This window comes from Pomacea canaliculata, linkage group LG5 (assembly GCF_003073045.1).
Source record: "Pomacea canaliculata isolate SZHN2017 linkage group LG5, ASM307304v1, whole genome shotgun sequence".
Classification (NCBI taxonomy): domain Eukaryota; kingdom Metazoa; phylum Mollusca; class Gastropoda; order Architaenioglossa; family Ampullariidae; genus Pomacea; species Pomacea canaliculata.
This window is the reverse complement of record NC_037594.1, coordinates 20,487,769-20,502,914: the sequence shown is the minus strand read 5'-3', so window position 1 is coordinate 20,502,914 and position 15,146 is coordinate 20,487,769. Positions and strand designations below refer to the sequence as shown.

The 15,146-nt window shown below is 39.7% G+C and overlaps 1 protein-coding gene across 1 annotated transcript in view; it reads left to right on the top strand.

Annotated features, from left to right (window-relative positions):
* Positions 1 to 1,835: 1,835 nt before the first annotated feature.
* Positions 1,836 to 15,146, top strand: part of LOC112565006 (receptor-type tyrosine-protein phosphatase N2-like) — a gene marked incomplete in the record, with an annotated part of 155,606 nt that continues 142,295 nt past the window's right edge. Inside the window, 1 exon segment of the mRNA XM_025240212.1 lies at positions 1,836 to 2,091. Within this exon segment, the coding sequence (XP_025095997.1) occupies positions 1,980 to 2,091 (112 nt within the window).

Genomic DNA, 15,146 nt, shown 5'->3' with positions numbered 1-15,146 from the left:
TAGAAGAATTGTAAATTGGAACGAGAGAAGGAATGAGGTTAGTATGAGAGAGAGGGAGGGTGGGCAGAAGAATAAATGGACAGAGAGAGAGACAGTGAAAGGGACAGAGAATGGGAGATGGATAGAAGGAGATAAAGAATGAAAGATATAGAGGTATAGAGGATGTGAAAAACCGAGAGATACAAAGAATGACTCTGTAAAAGAAAGCGTGAAGAAGGACAGAAAAGGGTTCCACAAAACAAAGCAAGCTTTTTATTACTTTCCCTTGGGGATCAAATTAAACCTGTTATATTGCACCTGATTCCTTTAAAGAGACACACGCACACAAGTCAACACTTCCTTCAGGTCACGTGTTACACACAAACGGCACTTATTTAGAACAGCGATCACGTGGTCTTACATACATTATCAAATATGTTATGCTAAATATTCCCTCTCTCTCCTCCCTCCCTTCCTCCCTCCCACTTACATTTGCATGCACACGCTTCACGTGAAGATGGAGGGAGGGAGACGAGACAACGGCGACATTTGTATCATGTCATGTGCCCACACTTTTTTTTCATCAGACCAACCAATAATCATGGCTCCCGATGTTTCAACATTAACATGTCTTGTCAAATCTTTGATCCAAAAGTAGACATTGTGTGAGTTTTTTTGTGTAAGGTGGCGGGGGAGTGTTTCCGAAAAGGTTGAAATCATTTTTAGTTCTTTTCTGTTCTTTTAGAGGATTCCTCTGCGTCTAGGGGTAGGGGAGGGCTTTTTGTGAAGAAGGGTCCTTCCTTGTGATCTGAATGCCAAAATAGATTAGTTTGTGTCGGCAGGGTATAATTTAATAGTTACAGTGTCTGGTAGGTAAGCCCAATCATGACACTTGCTATGTGCAGACAATGTAAGTGGCTCATCAGGTGTAGAGTGCACAGACGGCACCCACCCAATCCCCTTCAGCCGCTTGAAGTGTAATGAAGATGGTATTGATAATCATGACCTTTATGCCAGTGATTATAATAGTCGAAGTAAAATAAAATTCTTCTTGTTTCAAAACTATATGTACTTGTCTCTGCATTAAAATATTCGCGAACAAGTCAAATAATCAGTATGAAATGTACAATTTAACACTGACTTTTATGTCTGTCGAGATCAATAGTGCTAAACATTTGGTACCACAGTTGTGTCAAACAAGGAGGGGAGGGGAAACCCCTTCTTTTAAAAAATTAAAAAAACTACATGGAACATTATATGATTTGTGCAAATATCTGCTCTTCTTATCCAATATCTGCATTTTGCTCATATAGACCGTCTTTGTGTGCGAGATCTTGTTCCAGCTGTGCAGGTAATTTCATATTTACTTAGTACACTATACTGGGTTTGTCAAGGATGGATCGAGTGTTGTGAGCGAGCAAACATTACCCCCCAGTCGCACCAGTTTCGTTTGACATGCGCTCTAGCAGAAATCTTCTAAACCACTGCCAGTGCCTGGAGAGAGAAAGAAAAAAAAATACAGTACTTTCGTCCTTGATGATTTCTTTTACGGGAGACTAATCCGCGAGCTGTCTATAAAGTCCTCCGTTTGTTGGAACCGCTTTGATCAGCCAACCGATTATTTTAGTTCTGACGTACGTTGTTTCTTCACGTGGGCACTCGTACGTCTGCGCATGTGCTGCTCCCGCGCACTGTCTGCGTGCCTCGCTCTTTACTGCCATCTCCATGGAGTCGCGGAAAGCCGGAAAATTTTGTTATTTTGGGCATCTTCATAATGTTGCTGCTGCTGCTGTTGCTGCTGCTGCTGCCGTCCAGCACGACGCACAGCCGAGCTCGGCAGCAACGTCACTCGTGACGTCACAGCTCATGAATATGCACCAAACACCTGCCATCTTGGTGTAGAGGGGAACTCGAGTACAGTCAGCAGCAAACATGATTTCACTTTGAACCACAGTCGGCCAAAACAGGGATAGCTCCTCCGTGGATTAGGGAATGAAGATATGAAGGGAATATCTTGGGTTCTTTTTCTGGTCGTCCTTGCCCAGATCGGCCACAGGTCACTGTCTATCTCCGGCGCTCCATTGGAAAACCCGTTTCCTCTTGGCACTATAGGTAAGTGCTAGCATAGCGAAACCGAAAACAGGGTCGCCGCATGTTCCCTTTCTCATTTTGTGTGTTCCCGCCCCTGCGCTGCTTGGTGAAGCGTGGGGGCCGCACCTGTCGAGTGGTTGGAGCGCCGGTAACTGCTTACCTTTGTACAGAGTACGTTTGACAACACAACAGATGTTAGCGGACCGTGAATGTATGTGTAAACACCCTGCGTGCTATCAGAGCCCCCAGTATTGAGCGATGTTGCTGTGTTTACTTGCTACTAGAACACCTCGTTGTACTGCATTGTGTAGGTGATAAAGCCAGAGACAAATCTATAGACATTAAAGATGTAGGTAGGAAAAAAATCTCAGCCGGTTATCTGTTTAATAACGAAGACTAAGGACCGTGATTGTTGTCAGAATTACAGTAGTCTTCATCTTTGATGAACACATCCCAGTTCAGTGTCGATTGCTTTTGATTATTTACTTGATTCATGCTAGTCACAGAGCACACGTTCCATTTTTATGTGCTAGGTTATATAAATGTCTAGAATTTGTCATCAAATAGTACACCAGTAGACTTTTTAAAAAGGGAATTGTTATGATACTGGTAACCTAAATCGGAGTTTTTGGTGTTGTTTGTTCTATCTTACACTTCTATCATTTCTGCTTCTTTTCATATGAGATAAAGCTGTAACATCCTATCATTACTTTACATCAACTAAATATTTCATTATACAAGCTTATTAGATATGCGTGGAAATGGAGAAACAGCTGACATCTTCTGTAGACATGATTTGATAGAAAGCGTTATATCATTCTGACTTGTTATGAGTATAAATACTGGGTTTTATATGTTCAAACATTTGCATTGATGAAATCATGCTCTATAAACTAAACAGTTTGCATATATTATTAGAAAACAATAAGACTGTTATACTTGGAAATTGGTTTATCTACATTTTCGTGCTTTTGCAGTTTTGGCATTTTTGGGTCCTTCCATATATACAGCATATTATCAGACTGGCTGCTTTGATTATCCTTTTATTTCTCCCTCAAACCTTTTTCTGTCTCACTTTCACATCCCTTCCCCTACACACACATACAAATGCATACACACATATGTTCATGCATTCATTTACATGTGGTATGTGCTGATGGGATATGATATAACTATTTTATATATCTATATATGCAGACACTGGTAAAAGCTCTTTAACATAGGAAGTGCATTTTTTTAAAAGTATAATGATTGCCAAACTTTTACAGCAAGTGAGCATGTAGACATCCCATATGTGTACATTCATGTACACAAACACTAGAGACAAAGAAATTTTTTATCTTTGAATCAGTTATGAAAATAAATGCAAGACCGAGGAAGCAAGATAAACATCAGGAAACAGGAAGAAGGCATGAGAGCTGAAAAGAAAAATGGCAGATATAATGCTGACTGTGTTTCATATTCTTTGTCAGCAGAAATCTGTACTGCTTTAGCAACCTTCTTCACAAAATCATGCAGTGCACAATCTAGTGACCAAAACATTGATTGCAGATGATGAATTTATATTGCTGTTTTCAGTGCTGTTATTCTGGATTTGCAGAAAGACTTAAGAGCAGGGGTCTCTGAATAAACATGACTGGAGGTCTAGAAGGATTTTTACAGTAGTGATTGTTCCTCTTGGTTCATGTGGTTGCTAGAAACAAAAATATTCCATACTTTAAAAATATACTACATAATATACTAATATGAAAGCATCAGATTATAAAGGCTTATGTCAGCGTCTGCATATAATGATAATACTGATCGCTAGAGGTCTTAGTATTTTAAGATCTGTAACAACTCTCATTTTCTTGTTTGCTTAGCAGAATTCCTGGGTGTTGAAAGCTCTCTTCATTTTTGGTGGTGGTAGGGGGAGGACTGTTCCATCATTCTTAGTAATAGCATAACTTTACTATAGTATTAAATGTGTCATTAGCTAAGTCAGCCATTTTCTTTGGGAACTGAAGCTTTTTACTTAATGTCAGAGAGAGTAAGGGATTAACTTGAATAACTTCTCAGAGATAAGCTGTAATCATTATAACAACACATTTTAAAAAATTGAACATGCTATGTCCTCAAGATGCTTTCTCAAATTTTCAGAAACTAATAAAGCTCGTGATGCCAAGATATAATTATTAATGAGAAGAACAGGCTTTCGGTAAACATAGATTGTATTGATAACAACTACTTTGTAAGAATTTGTGGATGTACTATTTATTTACTGCCCTGTTGGGAGCAGAGCATTCATGATTCATTTTTGATTGTGATAGCTGTCTTGTTGTGGTTAGCTAATGGCTGTCATTTACACATTCCTTTCCAAAGCTTCATAATCATTACGTAACTAATGGTATGTAATTAGGGGCAATTAACTGCAAGAGCAATAGAAATTATTAAATATTGCTAGTAATAGCTGCCATCCATGGTAAGGGGAACTAAATAAGTGTTTACTTGCCTTCATGTCCACATTATTCTAAAAGTAATAATGGAAACTGTAGCAAATGGAATTCATGTACATAGCAAACAAAATGAACAGTATAAGTTGTACATCACATGAAAACAGTGAAATCTGTAAATGACATGTAAACTTGTTGTGCTTAAACACAAGACATTTCTTGAAAAAGTGTGTCTTAACGGAAGGTTCTGCTGGTGACACAGAAGAAGGTGTTCCAAAACCTAGATGCTGAATACATGAGCATAAGTTCACCAAAAGTTTTCTCCCGAACTGTTGGTAAGGGAGGTGAGTGTCTGCAAAAGTGTGGAAAGGCCAGTTGGGAGTGGAATGAGATCAGAGATCAGAAAAATAAGAAGGAACAGAGTCCGTAAATGACCTGAAGCAAAATAGCCAGTTAATTCTCTATGCAAGCCAGAGGAATGAGGTGAAAACTGAGGAACTGTGCTTGAGCTTAGTGGTATGCCTGAACATCAAATTGTGCTCCAGAGTTTTGGAGCTTTTGAGGGGGGAAAGTAGGTTTTTTTTGCCTTAAGTTTTCTGGATATGATGGGCTTTCATCTGCTATCAATCAATGCGCATACTTAACACAGGAGTAAGGAAAGTGTCAGGAATTGGGGTTATTGTTGGATTGGTAACGTTCATGTAGAGTTATTTCCCTTGAGGAATAATTTTAGAAGACCTGAATTGTTAGGTAAATCATTCTTTAAAGCTTGTGCATTTCATTTCAGATGTTCTTGAAAAGTATTACTTTTGAAAATGACAACGCCTGAAATTTTGTAGGTTGGCAGACAAGGAAAAATGACTAATGCCTATAGTGGAACTTCTTATCAATAAGAAAAAGCTGAACGGACAAAAGAAAAAATAAATGAATTACGTTTCAATCTAGAGAGCATAGAACACAACATTGTTCTAAGTGGCTGGCATCTCGTCAAAGGGAGTAATTCGAGAAAGGTGTCAACTGCAGCTTAAAATAATATGTGCTGCTGCAGTTGATGGTTTTATTTTATTCTGTTTAAATTATGTTTTTTTCCCTCCAATTACATTTTTGCAGATTGTGTGCAAAGAATGTTTGATTTAGGTGTGCATGGGTGATATTCTCAAGTTTCAGTGTAATCCTGGTTGTAATTTTGAACATTGTTAAGGGAAAGAGGCACTACTCTGCAGAATCTTGCTAGCATTAACTTTTTCAGTCAACAGCAGAGACACATAATAAGAATATGTACATACGTATGTGTGTATCTTTGGTGCTGCTAAATTAGGAACTTCAAGCAAGAACATGAAGATTTTTTATCATTTGGTCTCCTTAACTACAGTTACGTAACCTAAGCAGGCTGAAGGCTTGTTTTGCAGGATTATACCTAGTTCTAAAAATGACTTTCAAATTAGAAGTAACAAAGGCAAGAAGACACTGATTCCATCATTTTCAAATGGGAATCCAATGAAGATGTCAATGACTGACAAGCAGTAATAGGGATTTTCCATTGCCTAGAAACTTGGGTAAATCATGCAAGAGAGTTTCTAATAGCATGAACAAGTGTGCTCTTTGAGTCTGAAGGTGTAAAGAAGTTGGCACTGAGGTATAAAAATATGAAAAAGACATTTAGGTCAGAGGTCTCGTTGCATATTTTGTAGTAAGCCAGACATGAAAAGTGATATTTTGTCTTACTGGTTATCAAATAATAGGGACGCAATTTATATACATAAAGTGTAGCACTAATAAAACACTTTCTTGACATGAGTAATAAAGGTTATACAGTGGAACCTCGGTTAGCGAACTTAATCCGTTCTGCAAAGCTGTTCGTTATCCGAAATGTTCGTTATCCGAAACAATTTTTCATATAAGAAATAAAGGAAATAGACTTAATTGGTTCCCAGCCCCCGTTGACTCGCTAATATTTGAAAGTTACAGGCTATATAGGTATTTGTTTTAATGAGAACAGTTATATAATGCAATATAAATAATGGAGTTAAATAAACATAAAAACAGTAACTAAAGCACTAAAACATCAGAAAACTTGTCATTATGACGGCTTGGTTGGAAGCAGGTGAGGGGAGGAAGGGGTGGAATTACTGCTTGGATTCCCCCTCCATGAGCACACGTGACATTTTAAAATCGGGGATAACTTCCCTTTTCTGTAGCCTTGAGGCTAAAGGAAAAAACTTGTCCAGCGTCTGTTCCTTCTGCCTTTTTTGTAAAACTCTTCGGTAATATGACATCACATATCCGACAGACGCATGCCACCTTCATACTTTGAAATCATTTCCTGTTTCAATTCATTTGTTGGCCTCTTCCTTGTCATTACCTCACTACTATTAATTGCTCTGAATCTTCTTTGGAGCCATGATTGAGGATTATCTATTAAAATAAAGCACAACAATCACTAATAAGAAGGATGCTCATAGATAAGGAACGACTGATCGTAACTGTGTCTCGAGTGCGAATGATGACATGCTGTCGGTCACGTGTGGTTCACGTGGCTGTTCGTTATCCGAAATTTTGTTCGCTATCCGAGACAAACTTTTAACGAAATTTTTGTTCGTTATCCGAAATATTCGCTATCCGAGGCGTTCGCTAACCGAGATTCCACTGTATTAAAAAATGAACACTGGTGTATACTTCCATCAGCAGCTGGATGACAAAGCTCATTATATTTTAATTTTAATTGAACATTTATATTATTATTGAGCATCACAGCCAAACAGGTCGCAGTCTGCCAACCATCAAAAAGCTGAAACAACAGCAACTACAAAATGCACCTAGAAAAATACCAGCCAGCAGTAACATGCCACAATACACAACACATTCATCCAACAAGACATTCAATCAACACCCCTTAAAGAGATACTGTTAATTAAACCAAAAGATATACAATCAATATGCCCAGAAGATAACAACAAGCCTAAAAGACTGACACCCCAAAAACGTGATGAACAAGCACTGAGGACATGCAATCCACAAGCCCAAAAACATAAAATCAACAAGCCTAAAAGACATTTTACCAATCTAAAACATCATGTAAAGGGAAATTGCTGCAAGGCATACAACGAACTGAAAAATCGAGTCTAATATTTTCTAAATAACTCCAAGCTAGGGTTCACATTTTTGGTCTTGAGTACAAAGGGAAATATTTAAAAAAAAAATGTAACAGAGGGTGAGGGTCCCCAAATAATTTTAACTGGGAGTATGAAAACCCTTCGCATTTTATGCATGGTAAACAATGATAAATAATGGCCTGCTGCATGACTGTCAATGCGAAGTGGTGGCAGGTTGGTGCAAAGCACTGACTATTGACGCTGGGATCTAGGTAGGAAGATAAGGGATTTCGTCTCGGGTTTCTCATTCATCAGAATCATAGAGTTGCATTGATCGACTTCCCGGATGTAACCGTTGATCTTGTTGCGAGGAATTGCCGCCTCAGGAAAAGGGCAGTTCATGACTTGCGTGGAAATGTTCGTACTGTGGCAGATAATAGGTGGCTCTAACAGCCGCTCTACATTTTGTAGAGTATCGAACGTTTCTAGCAATCTTTCACAGCCGTCTCGCTGTTCACGTTTAATTATCCTTTAAGAAGAAAGAAAGAAGCACGAGTTGTGACTGTTATTTTTTTTTCTGTGTTTTATTTGTTTTTTGACTAGAAAGTTTTTGTTTTTAACGTTTGGTTTTAGACTCCATTTTGTACAAGTAGCCAATCACAGTGCGCGGTTCATCGTGGTGGGGAACTAAGATAGAGGTTACCAGAAAAAGAAGCCACGTCATCCTTTGAGTCCTGGCGGAAGACCAACAGTCAGTACATCAGTGTCTCGCCCACTATTCGTTCTAACAACACTGAGCGCAGATTTTTCTAATGTGAGCAGGAAAATGGAACCCTCAGTGATCGGGAAGTAAATATCAAAGCAAGGCTTTAATCGGCCAAAAACATTGCAACAGCTACACAAACCGGAAGTGCTGTGGATGCGATAAGAGGAACAAAAGCCAGAGCCCGGTTGATGCAAATTAATAAACCTAGTTTTTAATCTCTCCTGTGCCTTTTAAATTTGTCGCAAAAGAGCATACAAAAATGTGCTGACAGGAAAGAAAGTCTGGCTTAAATAGTTTTATCTTATAGTTTAAAATATTGTTCTAAAATTGTGGTGAGCTGTTTCTATAAACTGATTATCTAACTAGATTTAAGGCCTAAAATTGTTTAAAATAAGAAATGGGTTTTGCAGCTGGCCCCTGACTAAAAAGAGGCTTTTTACCTGTAGTTTTGGGAAAAGTATCTCGTGCTTCAGCCAGTGACTTGAAAAAAAAGTTTTGCTGTTAGAAGTACTAATGTCATCAAAAAAAGTTCAAGAGAGCAAGTGAATGGAAGTTTTCGAACGTGTTTACAGTACAAACAAATGGTTTGTAATAAGGGCATCATCAGGTGCAAAAGACAGTACCTAGCACCAGGTAATGAGGGAAGGTAATTTAACCAGCGATTTATCATTTTCCAGGGGAAGGAGGAAAGGGCTGTTTGAGCTGGAGTCTTATTCTCTTTCTGAAGCAAGATTTAGAAGGCGATTTGAGCCGACTTTGTTCTTCTCTGACCGAAGGTACCTGACCTATGGCAAGCAAAAGGTTAGCGCTCGAGAGATGGCAGTTACAGGCTGGTTGTGACGTCAGATGCAACGAGAGCTCTACTCGCCTTTCTCTTGCCAGCGACGCTAGCCAGCTGTAGGAAGATGAAAAGCAACAACCTCAGGGCTTTGCCATGCTGATGAGGAAGGGAGATTTTTTAATAGATGCCATGATCAATTTTTATGTCAAATGGGCACTTACAGCTTTTATTACGATTTTATCTCCGATTGTAAGAGGATGTGCCTTTAAGGAAAACTGTTATCAAAAATTTTTGCGTTTTTTGTGTATGTGGCACATGAAAGCTTTGTTCATTTTGTCCATGTTATGTATACCTTTTTTCATTTGGCTTGATCTTTAAAGAATGGAAGGAGAAATTCGAAGTCTCCTCGTTGTTTGCTTCTTGTAAGTTACCTCGATAGTCTTCTGTTACATTCATTTCATTTTATTACATTCTCTTCTAGCGTCTGAAAACAAAATAATTGTTTTAATTAACGGGATGTTTCTTGTCTTTTTATTTTCATTTCACATTGATCTAGGAGAGAAAACGGATTGAACGGCAGTTTACGTGACTTCAGAAGACAATCCAGAATGTTGTTCGTCTGGTAACATTGTCTAAGCACACTTCTCGAGGTGTAATTGCCCATTAGAATTAATACAGTTGGTCATTTGTCATTTTATTTGTCCGCCTTTTAAAGTCGATCAACATTTTGAAAAATAAGATAGCTTCCACGCACGTTCGTGTGCATTAAAATAAAAAATATATATCTACGTTAGTAAAAACACTAGATTTATGTTTAAATTATACAGTTTATTCTGGTCGTATTGTAACTTTTAAAAAAGAAACCCGCAGATTTCCTTACCACCTTCGTGTTCAGCAAATTTCCTTAACACATTACATGTGATGGAAATGCGTGCCACCTAATAAATGGGAGGGTTTTGGAGACGGGGACGGGGAGAGAAAATAAGACCTGTTCTGATGGTGGCTGAAGAGCTTAATTGTACCTCCGGGTTCATAAACGGACGATAAGAGGCGTGCATTACACAAGTAACCTTTAGACAGGAAATAACCAATACAAGCGTGTGAGACAATACAAACCAGACAGCCTGTGGGAGGTGGGACAGATTTCTGTTAGTACAGCTTCACTTTCTCCTGCTTGTACCACCCTAATAGACGTTGAGTTGAGGGAACAAGGTTTGGGAGGAGAAAGCTTCGGTCTCTTGTTCGATGAAAAGTTTCTTGCCATCGCTCTAGTCATCACTCTTTCCGCTGAGACTGCCTTAGGCTTGCTTTTTAGTTGGTGTCGTTTAGCTGCTTCCTGTGCTAACGAGAGTCCTTTCTACCCAGTATGTTGTAGACCTACATAAAACTGGACCCAGGATGTTCCGACAAATGAATGAAGAGTGTTTTACAGAACTAGTTCATCCGTCTGCAAAAAAATGGCATTTAGTTTCTTTGAGAATGAATGAAAGTGTTTTGTTCAGACGTCGCTTACACGACAGACGGCGAGGAGGGTTTGTGGGAAAAAGCTTCTCGATCCAAATGAGATGAAATCTTTGCTGCAGACACTTAGACTAGTTCTTGATTACCGCTTTCTTTGGATCGAGTCGAACTGTGGGAGACTCGGCAGTACATTTGGGGTTAAACTAAGTTACCTTGCTGCTAGTCCCATTCTCTAGGAAAGAAAACGCCTTGGTTTAATATTGTTTCGAACAAGATTATTTTTATATTAAAAAACCAGTATCAACAAGTACAGCTCCTTGTTCGTTCTAGACATACAAGTTTACATAGGTCGTTATTCAAAGTGGTAAAAGCCATGATGTTAAAAATGTCATGAAGTAGACGTAGTCACTTGTTCGCGTGCTTGCCTGCTACCTTGTATTCCACTAACGAGGGTAGGACGCTCAGTAAGACAAAGCATGATCAAAAAAAGGAACCCGAAAACCGAGTTTACAACAGCAGGAAGGTGCAGAGACGGAGTACAAATGCCAGTAAATCGTCACACTGTCAAATAATATTGAAACATATTTGTCTCTCTCTCTGTACCTGGAGTTGTGAAAGGGTTAATGCTTAACTGTGATCTCCTGGCCAAGAATTGATGGTTCTGTCAGTAAATTGAAGGCCCTTGTGGTGACAAATTATGTTATCAATAATGCTCGCTGCACAGAAGCAGTGTCAATAGCGATTTAAAAAGACAACACGGAACGATTGCGTAAATGTAAATGTGGTGGCGAACGTTTGTGTGTTTGTGTGTATATGTGTGTGCGGGTGTGTATATGTGTGTGCTCACGTGTGTGTTGGTGTGCATTCTGTTGGTATTTCTCGGCTGCTGCCTCCGCGTGGATGGCGCAGCTACTCGAGAGTTAATGTCGTGTCGTTAATAACTGTAAAAGCCCGGCAGCTCACTAGCCCACGGTGCTGGGGTTGGATGACTGGTGCATTAGAAGAGATGTGGGTGGGCGGGTGTTGTCGATACCTTATTCCCGGAACCTTTGCGCTTTCCCTCCCATTGACACATATCTACATCACGGGCGCAACTACTCGGCATTTCTGTTCTCACTTATTGCAGGGAAGATCATATAGGCATGCGCCGAGTTAGCCAAAGTTTTTCACCATAAAATTAAATCATAATTTAAATCAAAAGTGTTTGTGACATAAATGTTCTCATTAAGGTCTCATTTTTTATCATTTTATTTTGCCATTATGCCCACATGGACACACACAAAAACAAAAAAAAAAAAAACACACTATTTACAATAGGTGTGCCAAGCTAACTGACTTACTGTGGGAAAATGTTATAAGTTTCATTCGTTTTCATTTGACTCTCCAGTTTCAACTGCAGGCCTGATAGCGTGGATTTCCTCGAGATGTCGCGAGCTAGATTACCGCCATCGCTATGTTGTCATGGTTATTGCTGTTAACCCTCCAGAAACACTGTTTACACTAGATCGAAATGAAAATCGGCGTTAGAGGTAAAGACCGTGTAAAATTTAGCTTTAAAGATTTCATACACTTATACAAAGCTTGTACATAGGTGATCAATGTTGTTATTTTATAACTCTATCCACTGCCTCCATCGAAGTATTTGAATGATGGGCGGAAGCATGTAGAGAAGACGGGTGTCTTCTGAACGGGCAACAGTGAACAAATAAATGTACTCGCATTGAAAAAGAAAACAAAACGACAATAAGGTTAAAAAAAGGAATGAGTGAAAGGAGGAGAAAGATCTACCTAGGCTGCCTGAACGGCAAATCCGTCGACCGAGAGAGGGCAGAGTACTATTCTGGACCTCTCTCCATGGAATATATTTGCAAAATATCTTTTTCGAACCTATATTCAAATTTCATCTCAGGTTCCTTATAGAAAAGAGTAGTATTGACCAGTGATGATGGAAAAGGCACCTGATAATAATTATAGAGTGAGAACAGAAACCTACATGCAGAACGACTGAGCACATTTATTCAAGAATTCAGGGTACAGGCTGAAAGTTTTTTTTGCGGTTTGTTAATTTTTTAATTTAATTTAATTTTAATTTTTTGACACAGCTAAGTACTATAAACCGATCCTTGGTCAATAGGATGTTTTTATATCTATGCTCTTTCTTATTTAAACATTGAGTAATATTGCAAGAAAGTCAGAAAGGTGTAATGATTATAGAAGCATTGTGGAAGACAGTATGCTTTACGAATTGTTCAAAGGTCTTATGCGAAGGCCTTTAGTGACTAATTCTTTTCCCAAGATCGCAGAACATAATGATTTCACCATTTTCTCGCTGCTTTTAATGCACACGAAATTACAATGATTTAAAAGATGTCAATGCGTCAACGAAACGTGTGTGTGGTTCTGTTTAGACGGAGGAAAACTGGCATGGATCAAGTTAAATCACCCTCAGATTCTCTCTTTAGTCCGCCTTCTGCATTCCTGTAGACAATCTAATTTGTCATTCGGGCTTTATGGCTAATTCTGCTGTCAGTCTCAAGATTGCAGAGGTCCATTCTCTGACCAGACTCAAGATGATGGGCACACATCGCGCCTTGGCATTAGGATGCAAATTGTAGACATGGCCTCAATTCTTTAGAGCCTGAACCTATGATCTGGGACAGGTTGCATGAGTGTTGGTGTGTCCCTTCTAGGAACATAAAATGTTGACGATGTTCAGTGAAACCTGTGAGGACCATATTCGGTCCAGGCCTTGACCCGCAGGTGTACAGATAGTTCGCCCCTAATGGCAATGGCGATGTAGTCAAACTTTGTCTCTTGTGATAATAGTAATTAAAAAAAAAAAGAAAAGCAGGAGAACTTTCAGAGGTCTGGAATACCCACCGCAGGACTGGATTTGAGCTTTTTTCTGTCATTTACCAAGCTTTACACCGTGAAATGTAGCCTAAGTGCAATTTAAGGTACTGTAAAAGACATACAAAGTTTCTAACAGACTGGTCTCGTCTTCATCTCATGGAGTACGGAGCGCGTGAAAGTCGCCGTGTGCGGAAGGCATAAAGCAGTGGCGGACATGCGCCGTGCTTTCGGTTTGTGAAAAGTTTCATATTTGTGTTGCCGCGGTCGTCCTCTCATCGTATTGTTGTGTGAGACGAGAGACGTGACTATGTCATTAGAGTTGTTGCCGCTGATGTTTGTATTTTTTTCTTCCTATCCTCAGGAACATTCTTTTGCCGGCAAAACCGTATGATGTGTGCAATGATTTCAACGTGGGGGGTTGGTATTACGTTCTGCGACTTGCTTTTTGCATCCAGGACAAAGATCCCCCTCTCCCACACCCGGCATTGATCTCAGTGACGTGCACGCATACAGAAGATATTTGGGTCATGGAGCCTGGCCAGCTCGCACCTCTGACAAAATAAAGTCTGGCGTCGTAATCAGCGGGCGTATACTGGGTAAGCATGGCGGCTCGTTCGTCAGCGTAGAAGACAAGGGTGGGTGTAGTAGTGGCTTAGAGCGTGCTGCACTATTTCCATTGATTTGCCTGCGCTGTCCAGAAAGGAACTCATTTGCAAGCAAAGAACGGAACTCCAAGGTTAGGGGCCCTCTCATAATGCGATGAGAAGGATCTATGGGAGTGGAGGGTGAAAGCGATTTTGGAGGGTGAGACAGCATGCACTTTGCTCTAGAGAAGAATGAGAAATGCAGGTAATAGTGGATGATGGCATCAACTTCATCGCCACGTGAACCGTGAGCAGAGAGAACGAGAGAGAAGTGATGATGACAACGAGGACTGAGAACTGACCACGAGGACTGTAAAGTCTTGGTAGAAGTGACTGGCACCTGCAAGTCAGCTTTCGTCCAAGTAAAAACTTATCTCGTAAATTTAGACTACATATTAGTATTTTCTTTAGTCGTAACGACATTAGGGGTTGACGTGAATAGGAGTGAAGCGTGACACTGTGCCTGTTACGTCTTTCGCGATGTCACTTTCTAAGGTGATTATCACTACTTGATGATAACTTTCTCATTGTTACTAGACGTAATGCATAAGCTCGCACACTGAAATCCACGTCCCAGTGACAAGGCGTGACAAAAAGCAGTGCATAAAAAGTCACGTGTTGGCTTTTGAACCTCCGGTGTTTCCTTCTCATGTCCATACACACACCTTTACGCACAGCACACAAGAGAACACACACACAAAACCGCTGGTTGTGCTGGAAACAGCTATAACGTCACCTGCGTAACGAGCTATCCCATTTCCGAAGCTACGCCCACGCTATCAATATTCATAAAAAAGATTGTAATATACTTTAATCCTCTAGCTAGCTAAAACGCCTTTATTATTTTGCATGTGGAGAATGTTGTACAGATTCACAGGAACTATAAATTGGAAAACAGATTGAATGAGCAAAAAAGGGTAAAAAGCAAACAACTAAAACAAACGACAGCAGCAAAGAACAGTATCACGATCTTAGATCGCAGATGTTTGTTTGTACAGCCGAGATTTTATTGCATAAGAAAGAGATTCTTGCCGTCATAAACTTATG